The 18318-nt window shown below is 45.4% G+C and overlaps 1 protein-coding gene across 1 annotated transcript in view; it reads right to left on the bottom strand.

The window, feature by feature from the left end:
- Positions 1 to 6564: 6564 nt before the first annotated feature.
- Positions 6565 to 18318, bottom strand: part of Bend4 (BEN domain containing 4) — a 30662-nt gene continuing 18908 nt past the window's right edge. The window contains exons 4-5 of the mRNA XM_026785249.1: positions 14216 to 14456; positions 6565 to 12538 (exon numbers count right to left, since the gene is read on the bottom strand). Of these exons, the coding sequence (XP_026641050.1) occupies positions 12321 to 12538; positions 14216 to 14456 (459 nt within the window). The 3' untranslated portion in view covers positions 6565 to 12320. The remainder of the gene's footprint in view (positions 12539 to 14215; positions 14457 to 18318) is intronic.

The following is an 18318-nucleotide window of genomic DNA, read 5'->3' on the forward strand; positions in this document are numbered from 1 at the left end:
TATACAAATTTTGTATGTTGATACAAATTTGAGATTAATTTTGTTAAAAGATATTGTACATACATTTTTAATCTTGTTCAAAGTATTATACCTATATACAGCTCATTTAACAATGTAATGCAAATTTCTAGTCCTTGAAAATTATTATTATCAACTGTTTAGGATAATAAAGAAATACAGGTTAGTAGTTAATCACCTAGTATAATTGAACTTTTAAGTAGGTTTTCAATGTCCAACAAAGATATAGTTTAGATAGATCATCTTCAAACACAACAGAGATCTACAGAATATGGCATTTAAAATGTTTTAATAACCTAGGTTCTTCTTTTTATGACAATGAGATGAGACATGTTTGCTCCTGGCAGCACCAATCTACTTCAGAGAAGATAATGGGCATTGAAGAAACTCCACATGGAGTTTACTTTCTCTGTGGCAAAAGTAAGTCATTGGGCAAGAGAATGCCCGTCTGCTGACAGTATGCTCTCCTAATTAAACAAGCAGGACATAAAATATCCTGCTTCATAGAAAAGTTTGTCAAATATGCTAGGCCTGTAGGCCAAAGTGGATGCCTCAACGTTGCAGAACTTTGGGTGACTATCCAGGCAGCCAGCTGTTTCTGTCATTATTCACAGTTTTTGGAAGTCGCTTGCTTGCACTTCCTGCTTATTCAGTTAATACTACTTCCTTCTTGGGTCTCTGAGGGAGTTGAAGATTAGATAGCTATAGTTTACCAAAGCAAGTTATGACAGAAAGTAAATTAGGTATAAGACTTTGGATTCACCAAGATAGGATAGATATGAAATATTTTCTCTGAATTTGTCAAATGCAAACGGACTAGACATTGTTGATGTATTTATTACCTGTATATATTATATATATCATTGTACTTATTGTATATAGTTTTCTTATATTAGTTATAGCCTTCTTTTTATTTTACTTTTTCAGACCAAAAGTGGACCACTAAGCACACGTACATACACATGCACAGAGTGCAGCCAGATACAACACTATACACACACAGACACGTACATGGAGTACAGTCAGACACACCACTATACACATACACACACACATACATGGAATGTAGTCAGATACACAGATTGCAGCCTCTCTCTCTCTCTCTCTCTCTTACACACACATACACACACACAAGTTCAGCCAGACATAATGCAGTCACACAGAACACCATACAGACAGCAGACACACAAATACAGACATACCCACACAGAGACACACTTACACACACTTTCACACAGACATGCATACCAAGACACACATAGCTATAGACACATATCCAAACACACAGACACAGTCACAAGACAGACAGACACAATCACATATATAAACACACAGACACACACACCCACACAAGACCCAGACATACACATTCACACACATAAACACTCACATATAACATAGGCACACATATACATACGATGCACAGATGCACACTCACACAGATACACAAACACACATGTAGACAATTCTCACACACAGACACACAAACACATACACTTATACATTCTCATCCATAAACAATACTACAAAGACAGGCTGGAAAAATGTAGAAGACATCCTTACTGCTTGGTTCCCCATCTTAGTAAGATCTGAGTTTTTCCCTAGAGTTGGATGGAAAGTCAAAGTGCCTCATGCTTCACTGTTAAGACAAAATCTCCATCAACAGAAACATCCATGGTTCAGTTCCACTGTTTTTGCTCTTCCTGCTTCTACCCACTCTATTCCACTTGCATTAGTGCTGCCGTTCTTGAGGCAGGGTCTCTTTAGCACAGGCAGTTCTTAAACTCACCATTGCTCGGAGGAAGATGCTGAGCTTCTGATCTTCCTGCCTCCATCGCCTGAGTGCCAGATTGCAGGCATGCAGCATGAGGCCTGTTATGCAGTCTGGAGCTCAAACCCAGGGCTCCTTACATGCCAGGTGAGAACTGTACGTGAGTGTAGCCTACCTACCCCTCCCATTAGTGGGATTCTTAAACACTCGTGTTTTGACAAGTATTTATTTTTACACCAGAAACAGGGAAGGGAAATGCCATAAAACAAGACCAATCTCCATTCCTATGTGTGTGTGAACAAGGATGAATGCTTACATCGAAGCTGTGGCTTGAAACCATGATTTAACCCAGTTTGTTAAACGTTGACAACTATTAAATACAAGGATTAAGATACTTTATTTCAGGCATGTTTTATCCCACCCTGATTATTTAATCAAAGTAGCGAGCATGCCCCCCCACCCCGCCCCAAGCCTGATGATTTGTGGGCATGTGTTCCTGTGTCTCTGGAGACCAGTGGTCACCCTCAGATGTTGTTCTTCAGGTGCCTGTCCTCTTGTTTTGAGACGGGCAGGGTATCACACTGACTTGGAGCTTGCCAAGTAGATTAGGTTGGCCAGTGAGTCCTGGGGGTCACCTAGCTTTGCCTTCCCAGTGCCCAGATTATAAATATGCTCCTCCATGCTTGGCTTTAAAAAGATTTTATTTTTAAAAAGTGTGGGTTTATGAGTGTGTCCCTGAGTAGGTGTGTAAAAGTGAGTACCGTGCCCACAGAGGTCAGAAGAGCATGTCAGATATCTGGGAGCTGGAGTTGCAGGTGACTGGGAGTGGCCTGATGTAGGTACTGGGAACCAAACTGAGGTTCTCTCCAAGAGAGACAAGCACTTTTAACATCTCTCCAGTTCTGCTTCACACCCAACCCCTCAAAGGCAGGCTTTCACCAAGTTGGTATGGCATATTTCTTTAGCATTGTCTTAGGGGTTCTGCTGCTGTGAAGACACTGTGACCACAGCAACATTTAACTGGGGTGGCTTACATTTTCAGAGGCTTAGTCTATTGTCATTGTGGTGTGACCTGGTGGCATGCAGGTAAACATGGTACTGGAGCTGGGAGTCCTACATCCTGATATGCAGGGAACAGGAAGTGGTCTGAGACACTGGGAGTGGCTTGAGCATATATGAGTCATCAAAGCTCCCGCTCCTGTCTCCACAGTAACACATTTCCTCCAACAAAGCCACACCACCTAATAGTGCCACTCCTTTTGGGGATCATCTTCTTTCAAACCACCCCTAACATGAAGGCCAGTTCTTACCTTGGCCTCCTGGTATAAACACAAGACTACCTACGAACATTAACCTCAGCAATACTCAAGTATGTTTGGGATTTTGAGGCCCAGCCTTGGGGTCACAGAGGAAGATGCATTCTTGTTGGACCAGCCAGAGCTGGGGAGACTTACAGGTAGGTAGTGTTTCATCAGCTTTATCATCACCCCCTTACCTCAAATGATGAAAGTCTTAAGAGAATATCTTTGAGGGCTGAGAGACGAAAGCAGCTAAGCAGTCAGACTCCCAACTCTGCACACTGGAGCTTCCCCAAGTACCAGCTTTCTCATCCACACAATGTGGGCGTCAGAACTTCCTTGTGGGCTGGGAAGACTGAATGAAAGAATGATCACAGAACTTTTGACCTAATGACCCATAAATGTCAACCATTCAAATCACTAAAGGCCAAGCAGTTCTCGGGAGGAGCCACCTGCTTTGCCCTCTTTTCTGTGCTAATGTCTTCTCTCTTCCCTGCCTGTGGGGATTTGGGGGTGCGGGGTGGGGGCTGGCTGACTGGATACAGTGGTCATTCACACTGTGGTTTCCAGTGTGTTCAGTTAGAGATGGGAAGGAAAGGGTGGTAGCAAGTTGGTTCCCAATCTGGCTCCTTCCTTACAAAGCTCCTCAGATGGTGTGGAGATCTTGTTTCCTAGCAGGAAGTCCTCTCTGGTTTCAGTCCCCTGCTAGCCTTGCTCCTCCCAGCTGCCAGGCGCCCTCCCAGCTCTGAGCCTGACCATTTTTGAGGCGTTTCAGGCCAGCCTGCGCTCACTCTCTACTCAAGTCCTGGAATTAGGTGTTTTCTGCAGCTGCCGGCTGGAAACCAGGCATGGTATCACTAAGACTGCCTGGGTGAGGTCTGACTAACAGATTTTAAAGTGGAGAGGGAAAGGACAGGAGGAAGTGACCCAGTCAGCATTTGGGAGCACACCAAACCATCCAGGAATGATGCTGTAACAGGCTAGGACCACGTTGGTCAACCTTGGCGTGTCTGACAGTCAGACTTATGATTGATTCCCCCGTCTCAGTACAATTTCACCTTTGGAAATGAGCTGCCCAGTGGAACATGGGATTTTTCCCATCATTAGTAGATTCCTATCAGTTTTCTTTAACAGTTGCTCAGCCATTGGCTTATACTACAGTTTGCCAAGAACAAAGTATGCCACTGCTCAGGTGTATCAGACTTTGGACAAATTCACTGCTTGAGTGTTTAGCCAGTTTCAAAGGTATTGTATTACATCGGGTTCCTCAGTTAGGTCAATAGTGTCCCGAGAAGCAACTGCTAAGCTGTGCCTTTCTGGAATTTTGACTATTCTGGGCTTTGCATTTAAGTGTAATTGTATAATAGCTGGTCTTTTGTGTCTGACTTTGCTCACTGTATTTTGAAGGTTCGTTCATGTAGTAGTAGGCCGTCAGCACTCTGCCTTTAACTAATGGTTCACTGTATGAAGAAACACACATTGAAGCAAGGCTTGGGCACTGGGAGTAGTAGAAAGCTACCTTTAACTACTGTATGCCTAACACTATGAACACCTGGGTACCTATTTTGATTCTCTTGGGTTCTGTAATGGTTGCTATCGACTTGAGAGGATCCACAAACACCAAGTGGGCTAGGTTCTGGGCATGTCCTTGAGGGGAGCTCTGAGCTCCCTCCAGGGGCTAGATACTGGGATCCCATTTCATCTCTGCAGGAGGTGGCTATCCTGCTGTCCCTGTGTGAGTGACACCTGCTTAAGGCTCTTCTTCCAAGGAACCATTTCAACAAGTTAATTGCCAACAAGCTTTTATCCTGTTGGGTATCTGGGACCTTTCTGTTTCTGTTCCCATGAATCCTGGGACCCCTTGGCAGTTAGCCTGGCAGCAGCTGCCTGCTCCTTAGGGACCAGAGCTGGGGGCCCTGCATTTTTTTTTTTTTTTTTTTTTTGAGGCAGGGTTTCTCTGTGTAACCTTGGCTATCCTGGAACTCACTCTGTAGATCATGCTGGCTGGAACACTGCAGCATTCTAATGTCCTTTATTGAACTTCACATTATTTATGTCCTAAACGTCCCTATTTTATAGTTTGCAGTGTTGGGAATTTATTTTGTTAAAATTTCAGGTCTACTATTCTTTTGCTGCTACTATAAGGGGAATTGTTTCATTTTCTTAGACTGCTTACTGCTCGTGCAGTCCTGGATTTATTTATACTGGGTTTTTGAACCATGTAACCTAGCTCTGTTTTTAATTCAGGCTTATCCTTTCAGTGCTAGAGAGTAACTTCCAACCATTTTTAACCAAAACTATTCTGCTTGAGGCATTGTTTTTCGGACAAAATTATCGGCTAAAATTTTCAATCTTGAGGGCAAAAATAAACACCTTGGTATTTCCCCAAAAGTGAAACTTTAGCTGGGGACATATAATCTGGCTCACAAAATAACATTTGCTCAAATTTGCGTTTCTGTAATGGTTACGTCAGCCATATTTTCTGCAGTAACTCAAAGCGGGGAGCCACAGCCACAGCCCTACTTGGCCAGTCAATTTCCTTCTGTGCTCTGCGCACTGTTCAAACACCACACAGGCAGTACCCTGAGGGTTCGGAGTAGCTGGGAGCTGCAGCTTTACAAGCTTCCTGATGGCACCTACTCAATCACACGTCACTTCCTCCCCACTCTCCCACCTAGGTCAGATGAATTTCTGGCTATTTCCCTGGCATAACAGACGATAGGGTTTTTTAAAATTCCACTGATTCAATGTGTGTGGATATACATATGCTATGGTATGCATGGAGGTCAGAGGATACCATGTAGGAGTTGGCTCTCTCCCTCCTTCATGGAGATCTGGAGGATCAGACTCTGGCTGTTTTTAGGCTTGGCAGCAGTCACCTTTACCCACCAAGCCATCCTGCTGGCTTTTATTTGGGTGTTGAGCAGTGAAGATTTCCTTGCATTTAGAGACAAGCAGAAAAGCCTTAGCTTTGGGAGGAAAGGACTCTAGACAAGAAAAAAGAAACACTGAAAAGAAAAACAAACAAAAACCCAGTAATAATGAATTGGCAAAGGAGGCAATACAGCAAGCCAGGGGCTGGGGAGAGGGCTCAGGGGCTGAAACACCTGGATTGCAAGCAAAAGGATCTGAGTGTAGAGCCCTAGACCTCAACATAAATACTGTGTGCGTGGTGGCTTGCCTGTAATTCCAGGTCTGGAAGGCAGGGGCAGGGGATGCCCACAGCAAGCTGGCCAGTATGACTAGCCTTATCGATGTGCACTGGGATTGACTGTAAAGCCTCACCTCAAAAATAATACAGCAGAGACACAGCGGAAGATGCTTGAGATAAACCTTGGGATTCCACAATGCATACAATGTGCACACACATGTACACCCCACACATGATGCAGACACATATGCATACCCACCATACACACACACACAAAAAGAAAAAATAAGGCAAGCTGAAACATCTAACAGATAACTTGACATTTATTGTGCAATTTTATCCCCAACAGAACATGTGGCATTCTAGAGGTATATGAGGTAAGAAAATCAATATTCCAATTAGAACACCTGAAATAATTAGCTCTAGTAACAAATGTCTCTTATAATTAAAAATATTGAATGTTTAAAAAACTCTTATAACATTTTAAGTTCCTAAAAGAAATGGCCTAACACTTAAAAAACAACTTACTCTTCTATATAAATTGTTCACAAAATTTTTTGCTATTCTATATTATACTATGAATTTTAGCTTTATTAACATATCCCTAGTGTGTATGAATTCCACACAGTACAATCAAATAGAAATTATTCAGAGAAGCCACAAGACTCCAACAATAAAAATATTAGGATCAATGGATTTGTCACAGTTTCTCCACAAGTATTCATCATAGAAAATAGAATAAAGGCAACTGGCCCCAGCATTAGCTGCAACACGCCATTCTGCAGAGGAGAGACATGAAGGCGAGGCTTAGCCAGGGCAGAGTCAGGCTGGACAGTGACCAAGTTCCCTGCCTCCCTCCAGCAGCGTTTGCTCCCAAGAGGCACAAGCCGGGCCCCTTGTGGCTTTGGCATGCTCTCAGAAGATGTTAAAGCTAAAACTACAGGGGCAAAATCAACAGGTCACTATATTCTTTACACAGCCTCTTCTACAGCCCGCACGGCGACGGTGTCAGCTGAACCTCCTGCTTCACCAAACTCTGTCACCAGGAGGCTGCAAAACCAGCCACATAGAGATGGGAACACTGGCCAATACCCAGTGCTGTCACCACGTGTTCCCCAAGAGGATCTAGTCTTAAAACAAGTTTTCTTTTAAGCCCCTGCATCTTTGCACAGGGACCTAGAACACAAGTAGAAGGGAACTAGACTTCGATGTATCTATTTCCTTGAGTGTCTGGTCTCCCTCACAGGTTGTCAAACAGGCCATGACTCATGCCAGCCCCGAGAACTCCTGGAGGCCCGAGCGTCACATACCTGTTATCTAAGCACCTGCACGCCTCCAAAGCAGATTTAGTGATATAAACGGCAGCTTTCCCTCGACAGCATCAGATAAAACAAAAATGTTCACTCTGAAGCGTTGGCAGACTTCGAGAACCATGCCTGACTGGGGCAAACAGAAGGGGTCATTCTGCTTACTGAGCTCAAAGTGACCTCCAGTGAGCACCCTGGGCAGTGACCGCTTAGGGCAGCTGTGAAGGGTGCATTAAAGTGCTTATCGAAGCAACTAGCACACAGGGAATCGAGAGTTACGCTCAGGTAGCGGGAGTTAACTATTGCTACGGGAGTGATCTCCGACGGGACCAAACTGTTTTGCAGCACGGCGAGGCACACGGGCGGGTGCCACTGTTCACAGTGACCCAGGTTTTCAAATGGGTCTCGCTAGCAGATGTACTTTTACTGCAGTTTCGGAAACTGTGATCCAATGAGAGCACAGACCTCACAGCCAGTTACGGAAGCTCAGAAGCCAAGTTTTTGGTGATTTACTGCCTTCAACAGTCAAGAGTGACAAAGTCAGTCATCAAATGCGAGAATTCCAGTTCTCAGTATTTCCCAAGGTTCAATATACTATGGAGAGTACAAGCGGCCTCTAATGCGTAAATGCATCAGCTAAAGCTTTAAACTTTACTTTTAAAAAAGTAAGTGGTGATGGGTACTATTTTTGTCTTCCACATTGCTGATGTCAATTCGTCCCTCTCCTGTAGACACACACACACACACACACACACGCCACAGCTTTGTGAACAGCTAAGTGACATCTTCCTCCAGTGTTTCAATGTTATTTTTATCCAGTACTTATATGACTGAAAGAAGCCACCACCATGTTTACAAAAATATACCATACCGACACACACTGCTGTTTCAACACATTTGCATTAGAGTTGTGACTCAAGCATCCCTCTTGATGTGTTTGCCAAGCAGCGTTGGCAAGTGTCGCCACATTAAACACACACCAGCAAGCCTCACACCGTATGTGCAAAACCATTTTCTATCAATCACATTTCTCCAGATCCGCATGTGAATGCTGTCCCAGAAGAACAAAGACCTGTGCTGTGACAGGTACAGCACTGACCGAAGAAACTAGACATTTAAAATCTTCTAAGACAACAAAAAAAATGACCTTTCAACCAAAACCGATAGCCGGTCTATACAGAAACTAAGGAGGTAGTCAGGGGTGTCAGGGTTAGCCTAGAGTTTATACTGAATAATATTCAACTCCCTGCACCGCAAAACAAAACAAAACAAAAACCAACAACAAAGAAAAACCCTAAAACAACAACAACAAAAAAAACCAAACCGAAACACAGAACCCATATGAGGGCAATGAGTGCCCGTGTTCTGGACATGGTGCACATCTTCCCATGGAGCCCCATCTACTTCTCAGCTTCGGAAGTGAGGCACAAGCCATTAAATGGCAGGGGTATGGAGAAATCACAGACCTGCAGATTCCTAAGTTTGAGTTATTGTTTAGATTTTGTGTAAACATCCACTATTTCAAGAATCACTACTGGACTGAAAATAATAAAATCCTATTGCTATCAGTTACCGTAACCTGACGCCATGGAGAGTAGCTGTGTCAAATACAACTATAATCATGTCTCCTTGTCCTCCCGATGATGGTCAGGGACGACACCTGAACCACCCACCGACTACAGTGGTGACATGCATCCCTCCACGCCTGACCAAGAGATGACGGCACTCTTACACTCCTGTGCTCTTTGCGACCTCTTCAGGGAACCCTTTTAACACACAGTCAAAGTCCCCCAAATGCTGGGACGGACGAGGAGCAGGATTAAGGGCAGAAACGCTTTCAAGCAAAAAAAGCTCCAATTTGAAATGTTTCAGTTTTCTAGATACCATGTCAGACTGAACACTGCACCCACAAAAGGGCCAGTGAGAAATGCGACCTTATCAAATGCTCATAGAACAGCGCTCCCCTCTGCAGGTTCCTGGTCCCAGTCCCCTGATGGGTCATTCCAGGGTCATCCTCCGCTTGGCAAGATCTGTGCTGGGGGAAGCTAATCACTGTGAGAAGCAGGCATTTTAATTTGGAAAAAGAAAAATACACCAGGACAACGTTCACTATTAACCACAGAGCTTGATAGCCGGGACACCAGACCTACCTAATCACTGACAAAAACATCACAGTTAGTCACATCAGCCTGGCAACCACATTTTTCTCACAATGACACGGCGGCACAGCTGCATCTGCTGTTTTTAACTCAAGTCTACTTCAAACCAACGCTAAATGATTCAGGGTAATTCTACAAGTTGAGAGAGGACGAAGTTTTGTGTTGGGGAGCAATGTGTCTGCCAGAATGATGTGGAAAACAAAACCAAGCTGACGGGCAACATTCTCAGACCTCCAAACATAAAATCAAAGGCTTGTGGGGAAATGGGGGCAGCCTGATGAATGGTGAGCTCTGAATCTCTGCCAGAGATGGCACCTTTTGCAGCTGATTTAACACTCGGGTGACCACAAAGGAAACCACCATGACCTGAAGAGCAGCTTTACTACCGAGCAGTAGCAGCCTTAAATGGACACACACTAGAGCAAAGGGCCAGCAGAGCACCGAGTCAGGTCTAAGCATCTGCCTGCTCGTCTCAGGCAGTGATCTAAGCTAAAGAAAACAGCAATCACACAGGGGCTGAGGACTGCAGGTCCTAGGCCCAGGGCACACAGGGAAACTGAAGATGCTGAGGAAGGCAGCCCTGTGGTCCTTAGTTTCCTCATGTGCACAAAGGCCAGCATCACTTCTGTCTCAGAACTGGTGACTTGTGGGAAACAGCTGACAGCAGACATTCACTTGGAGAAAAAGAGGCAGAGGGCAGGTGGCTCAGGAGCAAAGGCGGTGGCAAGCCTAGCACAGGTGCCTTTTCAAGTGGCAGAAGCAAAGGCCAGTCTGGAGGTTCCGATCCCTGCTCCACAGCTGTGGAGAGTTGGGGCCCCAAATGCTCCTTCACCCTCAGTGAAGACCTGTACCACAGCATGATGTACGGAAAGTGTGTGCAGACTCCTCAGGCTTACAGGGGAAAGATGCTTTTAAGGAATGCAGCGGGCAAACACGGCGCTATAGCAAGGACAACATTCCCAGCAGGAAGAGGAACTGAAGCCCAGCGCCAAGGGAAGATGGGAAGGCAGAGGAGGTGATGGCAAGCTCCCCACAAGGTTTCATGGCACCGGACATTTCCGAGGACAGAGTGCCCAGACCTTTGACCACACATTAAGAAATACACCTTCTCTTGGATGCAAAAGGCACCGCTCTCCCCTATTGTAAACGACAGTTCATTTACTCAATTCCTTTGCTTCTAAACTGCTCAGCTGGTTTGTTCAAACTCTGACACTAAATATTGAATATATTGTGAACATATTGTGATTTTTGACAAAACTGGCCTCCCCAAGAGCCCCGTTCCTAAACGGATAGTCTGAATTTCTATCCCAATTTCAAAGCTCTTCACTGTGTTCATAGATGACATCCACGATCTTCAACAAAGGCTGCCCATTTAGCTCTTGGTTCCACAAAGAACACAGTCATCTTGACTCGTCTGGTAAAGTGAGTCTCTCATGTCCAAAGTTCGATCCTTATCAGACACAATTGCAGCACCTCTGTACCTTCTGCTGGGAAGTGGCTCCCAGGGCACCGCCACTGTCAGTCACATACAGATCCCACAGATGAACCAGGCAAACACAACAGTTAACTGAGAGCTCAGGCTGCAGAGGACTAGCGAGGAAAGCAGAGGCACGGCTGGATGAGGCGTGTCCATCCATGACGACAAGAAAGAGAAGTTTCATACATTCTAAACTGCCACTCAGTCCAGAAAGGTCCTCCAATTTCAGAGAACTCACCACCAGGCCACCACACAGTTGTCAGAACGGCCTTGAAGCTGCATGTCTGTCTGCAATGCCAGACCCCTGGTCAGCAGCGGATGCCATCAGTCATAGCCTGGGCTTGCTCTTACCCAAAAGCTAGCTGATGGGAATTCTCACTGAACCCACTACTGGCACTGTGCTGACTTAAGGCTATGGAAGATGTGCATCAAGGAACTTAGGAAATGAGGCATTGGAAAACGGTTCTGAATCTCTGGATGTTTCCTAAAGATATAAGGGGAATCTCACGCTCGTAAGCCACAGAATCAGGCTGCCTTTCTGGTCAGCACAGTGAGTTTTGTCTAGAAGATAACGGAGAAGTAGCTGACCTCAACTGAACAGACACGGCCTCTGTTCTCTGGCTTCTAATATATGAACGCTTACAGTGTCCCCTATCCTGTGTCTTTGCTGAGAACTCTGAATTCAAGTCTTTGGAAAATCAAAAGACAAAAACTTAACTTCAATTAAATAAGAAAATGCTTGTTGCTAGTCCCTTTAAACAAGTCTGTGTCTTTCCTTCCCCCACGTGCAGGAACACTAACTGAACCTTCCCAGGAGACCAGCTCTGCTCAGGAGGCCAGGCTGACCTGAAGACTTGGGACAGGAGACACCCTCAATGTCTAGTTAGTAATGACTTATGTCAACTGTACCTTTTCCTTGGTGATATAATACACCCCACATCTACTGCAGGTGCCAGAGACATCCCAGAAAACCCCAAAGTGGATTTCTATTTGGGAACTGTGGCAGTGGGGCAGGGGTCTGACAGAAGGACATGCTTTGGACTCTAGGGTGACAGGAAATGGACATTCACAACTGGAGCTCTTAACAAAACAAAAAACAAAACACAAAAACACCACTGGGAGGGTGAAGATTCTGTCCACTAGTCCCCAGATCCATCCTGTGAACTCTTGTTGAAGACCTCATCCTGGGACGCCTGGTGATCCATGCCTTCGTAAAACGAGCCGCCGTTGTGCAGGAAAGTTCCCACTGCCCGGCCCTGTCGGGCGTGACCCACAGCATCGCTGAACACTTTGTTTATCTGCTCCTCCGAGGGCATCCACCAGTCGGGGTTGGAGGTACAGTGCATCCTAATGAATTCTGCGGGAATACAAAGAACAGTAAGAGAGCGGAAACAGCTGGTCTTTCGGTGGATGACGACGACACAAAGGCTCTCCTCTCCCAGGAGCACTATAGAAAGGTTACATGGAGGGGACCAGTGCGATGCCATGACAGTGTTGTTCACTCCAACCCACCTACCCCACACCAGTGCTCCCAGGGCAAGAGCAGAGGCCACCCGAACCCTCTAGGGACTATATGCTGTTGAAAACAAAGGTGAATGTCTTCCTCAACTGCTCTCTGCCCAGCTTTCTATCTGGATCCTGAGGATGAATCAGACCCTCAAGCTATTCCGCAAGCCTTTCACCTACTGAGAATCATTTTCCCAGAAGGGACACAGCTGGTTCAGTTTTTATTACTTTGGCTCCACAAATAAGAAGTCCAAGCCCAACACTGCCTCTTGGTGAGCAGTTCTACCTACCACCTTTGATGTTGTTGGGAATAAAAGAAATTATGACCAATTCGTTAAATAAGTTCGATTTTAGAAACTCCCACCAGCTGGTCATGCAAAGTTTGTGGAATTTTTGGATTGGTCCACAGGATCGCTTTACAGCACGGACACTGGTTAATGACTGGCAGTGGCTTCCCCAGGCATGGGGGGCACTTGCATCAGAATCATCTAGGATGGTTGAGAGCCAAGCATGCACCAGCCCTTCAATTCGTGCTGAACAGAATCTGTGGGGTGAGCTAAAGACCTCTAGCTGCTACCCAACAGGACATGTGTACTTCGGCAGCAGGAGTTACAGAGCGCCAACGTCTAAGAGAAGGCTGCATCCGGGGGTGAGCACAGAGACAAGCTTTCAATCACCAAAGCCTTCTAAGCGGCATCTAGGTATCTCTGTCTGTCTGTCTAACTGAATGTCTGTGTGTCTATCTAACGTCTAATAAACTGTGACTTTCTCACCAGACAGGAAAAATTTGGATGCCTATCCAGACTAAATCAACATGTCTTTCTGGTCAATGAAATTAGTACTGGACTATGAAGGGTCTTCTGGTGTGTTTTTTGCTTTGTGTTCCAGGACAGACAGTGTTCTGGTGGCCCTATCATGTTTCTACTTGTCTGTGCTGGAACCTGCTCCATCAACTGCTAGTTCCCCAACCTTCGCCTGACTGCAACTGTGGAGACCAAAGCAATCACCTAAAATACTAACAAAACCGTGTCACCTAAGCAGAATTGTTAACATGGAAGCGCTTGCTTGCTTGCTTTCTTTCAACGAAACAAAACAAAATAAAAAACTTGAAAAGGTTTATGGGTAATGTCTATTTCTGGTATGCTTTGCATCTAGAGAAACAAGTCAGATGAGGCCCACGGAAGCAAGACCCTCTTTTTACCAATGCTCTCCCTGTATGGATCTCCCTACGCTCCAGTTTTGCTGAATGCGGCCTTCTCTGGCAGCAAAGAAAATCTGAACTGAAAGCGTGAAACATGAGGTGCTATGCGATGCCTTTACCAGTATGTGAAAACGAGGCAAAAGCAAAGAATCGTTCACAGAGCTTTTCAATGCCAAGTAGATGGGCCACATGAAGCTTAGGAGGTCTTGGTGCAAAGATTGAAAAAAAATAAAAATACAGTAACGGCTGAACACTTGTGTGGGGAGCCACAGCCAATGCAGTGAAATGGGATCACGGATGGCGACACTGAGGGGAGGGATGCAGTACCTCGGAGGCACGTGACTTTAACTGGATCCAGAGGGCGTCTTTCAGGACCTGTCTCTCCTGACTGAACTGACCTTTTCCTTTTCCCAAGGCCGCATGAGTACTTAAGCTCATCGGTCGTGAAAACAAATCTGATGAGGTATCGGAGGAGCCGCCGCCCGTCTTTCTTGGAAGAATTTACAGCCTCGTCCCACTGTTTGCTCGTTATGTAGACAGGATAGTTGTTCAACAGCTGCTTGCTTCCCTGGAAAAGGAAAATATTTTCTCATTACCTACTGAGCCAGCCAGCCAGAAGCCAAATGATCTCCATTTCAAAGGCAAACATGCTTTTAAACCAAGTGGCTACGCTGACAATGAACCGGGCATTGAAGAGCACAAGTAATTGCTCACACTCAGAACGGGCACTTTTCAAATTACATTTGCATTTTCTATAACAAGAGCCAATGAGGTATAATGAACACCTTTGAAAGAGGAGCTATTTATGACTCGCATTTTAACAGGTAGGTTAAAATGTGTCAAGATCCAATGACAGGGAACACTCTTTAAATATAACCCGTAACTTTCCCTTTCAATCTATTAAATATGCAAAAACGACTTTGAAGAGTGGGATCAAACAGGTCCCTTCATCCTCCGGCTGCCAGTTAGGTTCTCGAGAAATGCTGCAGACAGTCTATTTTAATAGGTATTACTTGTGTTTAAGGCACCTAACACATGACTGTCATTGTGTAACAGTGAAAACATGAAAAGAATGGGTTTAAAAGGAGGGACCAGAAAAAAAAATAATGCAAAACAGCTTTTCTCAAATTGTAGCTTCTGCAAATACCAATGTGTCAACTCAAAAATCTTACTTTTCACTTCATAATTTATGTCTGCTGTAAAATTCCCAAGCTCAACAGCTGCAGTGGGACTAATTATGGGGACTTCTGTAGCATTTACAAGCCACGGTTAGTCACTTGCACCCATGTAACCATTACTTTAGTTCTGGCTGTCCATAAAATTCTACAGTCCTGGAAAAATTAATTAACCCATGATCTCAGTTTTAATGTACTTCTTCCCCAGTAATTAAGGTGTACAGAATTAAAAAAAAAGGGGGGGAAACTCATTCAGTTTTACAACTCCGAAAATTTACTACAGGTTATAAATCTGGCACTGTTTGGGTCTGCCAGGGTTTGATTTCAAACCTGCTTGCTTAGTGAAGCATGGAGAAGGTATGGTATAAACGCCAGCGGGGCCGTGAGGACTGCATTAGACCAGCACACAGCCACTCACAGTACACACAGAAACTCCTTTCTTCAACATTGTCCTGAAGGGGACGCTGGGACTTGGTTTCCTTTAAGGAAGGCAGTTGTGGTTATGATCTGTGCACTGAATTTACAGACAGGCTAGCTTTAAAATGCACTGGGTTCTATGTCCTGAACTTGCTGGAGTGGCTGTAGGTGGTCAACAGGTGGCAACATACAGAGCCTTGGCTCTGGGACCTTGAGCACGTGTGTGATAAGAAATCAGGAGTCCAGGGTCCACAGGTTCTTTCAGCTGCCCTTAAGTAGGAGGTGGTCAGAGTACAGTCTGGGGCAGTGCATGGAGGAAGGAATGAGGAGCCAGGCCAGCAATCTGGTTAGCCAGGCTGTACAACACAGATTCCTACTGAGTGAAAGGGTGCTGAGCTTCATGGCTGATGCAGGAGGGAAAATACCTCACTGCTTTCTCATGGACAGGGGCTTAGTGGATCTCCACAGAATGACCTTTCAACCCAGGCAGTGGTAGAACTTGAGGTGGGCAGACTCCAACCTGGCTCAAGCCCTTTAATAACCGCTGTACTCTTTACTGAGCAACTGATGAGCAGTCTAAGGCATTGCCCCAGGTAGTGCAATTATAGTGGGGGTAGGGACAGGGAGGGGCCTGGCACTGGAGAGAATACGGATCGCTCTTCCAGAAGGCTGGGTTCAATTCACATGGTAGCTCAGAACCATTTGTAACTCCAGTTCCAGGGCCTGAGGGGACTACGTAAACACATGGTCCACATACATACATGAAAATAAAACACCCCCCTTACGGTCAGTTCAGTTCCCGTGAACACATTCATCATCAACCTTAGAAGAAAACTGCACAGCTACTTCTTGAATTGTTTATTTTCTCAAGATTACTACATCATCACCATCCTATATACGTGTTTCCCTGGGGTTGGAGTGCTTACCTAAGGAAAAGCTATGGCTGGTTCACTGAGATTGTAGCCTTTTCCAAAGGGTCACAATTCTTAAGTGGGGTGGGATGGGGAAAGGCTAAATTTTCTGTTCATCTCTTAATACTGAGTTGTGCCCCTAAACTGTGTCTATTTCAGGAGGAGGGTGTCTGTGACTAGGTAGCTGACAATCCAAGACAGGTATTTTTCACATCTCTGAGAAAATCTTAGAAGAGTCCTGTGCAATTCCAAACCACAGCAGATCAACATAAAACATGGGTCTCATAAAATGCAGAATTACCATTAGGAGGTAATTTTCATCAAGAACCAGTAATTTATAGCTCCAAACATAACTCAGGATGCCCTGTGGGTTATGGATGAGAGTTATAATCCTGCTTTAGCATAGTTAAAAGGAATAAAATGTGATAAATAATAAAAATGAGAAAATTCTCAGGTGCCTGAAATGACAATAAAAACAGTATAGTAATAATGATGATGACAGGCAATGAAGTTTAAACGGCCCTTTCCAAGGGAACACAGGCAGTCCTCCCTCTGTCCTTACTCATTTGTTGGGCGGAGTAGGAATGCCTAGAAACATGGAGGGCAGGGTTCAATGCTGGGGTTCCCGAGCGCTGGGATTAAAGCCTTACAGATGTGTACCACTTCTATTTTTGAGACACGGTCTCTCATTGAACCTGGAGCTCACAGACCGACAAGGCTGACAGGTTAGCAAGCCTGTCCCCACCTCTGCTGTGTGGCTGGTTAGAGCCACATGCCACAAAGCACACCTGGACTTCTAGGTGGGTGCTGGGGCGCCCCACGTGCACTTTCTCAGCGAAACTGTCCTCATCACCCCCTCTTCTATTTCAGTTAGCCACAGGCAGGGAGGGGCAATCAAGAGACATTTCCTAGAGAAAGTACGTTTCACGTGTGTTTCAGACAAACATGGTCTTCAATTACGGATTTTAATATAGGCTTGATCTTGAATTTAGATAGACAACTTTGTTGTGCGAAGAGAGCTAAAAGGCACCAAGAGTAACCAGAAAGGAGAAAATTAACACGGAAGGTTGGGAATAAGAAGTAACCCAGTGCCGGGGCTGGCGCTCCGCCTGGGTGTGAGGACAGGCTGGGTACTGGAGCAGTCCGTGCAGAGCGAAGAGGGTATGGACATCTCCAGACAGCCCGAGCAGTGAATAGTGATGCTGCGGACCTTTCAGCCTTCAAATGGCAGGGAAGGGGGAGACGACCATGTGGAGGAGGAAGGCACCATAAACTGACTGACACAGTAGAGAACAAGATGGAAGGCAAGAACCCAGGAACAATGGATGAAAGTCGTGAGCACGAAGCGCAGGGGCCAGAAGACAGCACTGACACAAAGACCATGGAAAGGGCTCCTGGACCAGACACCCAGGAAAGGCAAGGAGGTGGGGGTGGGTGAGGTGTGGGGTTTCCTGCAGATCACTCGGAAATGGTGAGGGTAGCGAGGTTATAGGGTGGGAAGGTAATGAAAACAGTGGAGATCGTACAAACAGTTCTTAGACGTGTTTAATCATTTAAAAATGAGTCATCATTTGAAAGCATGATCTGAGATTCTAGGGTTCTCAGAATCCCAGAGGCACTAAGGTGCTAACGGGGATGAGGAGAGTTTACGAGCTGTGTGGCAGCGTGGCATGGGAAGGCTGCAGAGGGTGCTTTGGAAGCCTGCTGTGATGGAAGAAGGAAGCCCAGGAATGAGGAAGAAAGGGGGACTCAAAAAAAGTCTAAAAAATGCAATGGCAGCAATGTATCAAGTCTGAGTTTTACAAATTTGTAAAACTGTGTGTGTTCAAACACCCATAGAGTCAGGAGACTGGCTGCTTCTACTGTGGCTCCAAGAAAGAAAACAACTTGTGTGCACTGTCTGGGACAGAATGTTGAAACCCCAGGG

The sequence above is a fragment of the Microtus ochrogaster genome, linkage group LG1 (assembly GCF_000317375.1).
Source record: "Microtus ochrogaster isolate Prairie Vole_2 linkage group LG1, MicOch1.0, whole genome shotgun sequence".
Classification (NCBI taxonomy): Eukaryota; Metazoa; Chordata; class Mammalia; order Rodentia; family Cricetidae; genus Microtus; species Microtus ochrogaster.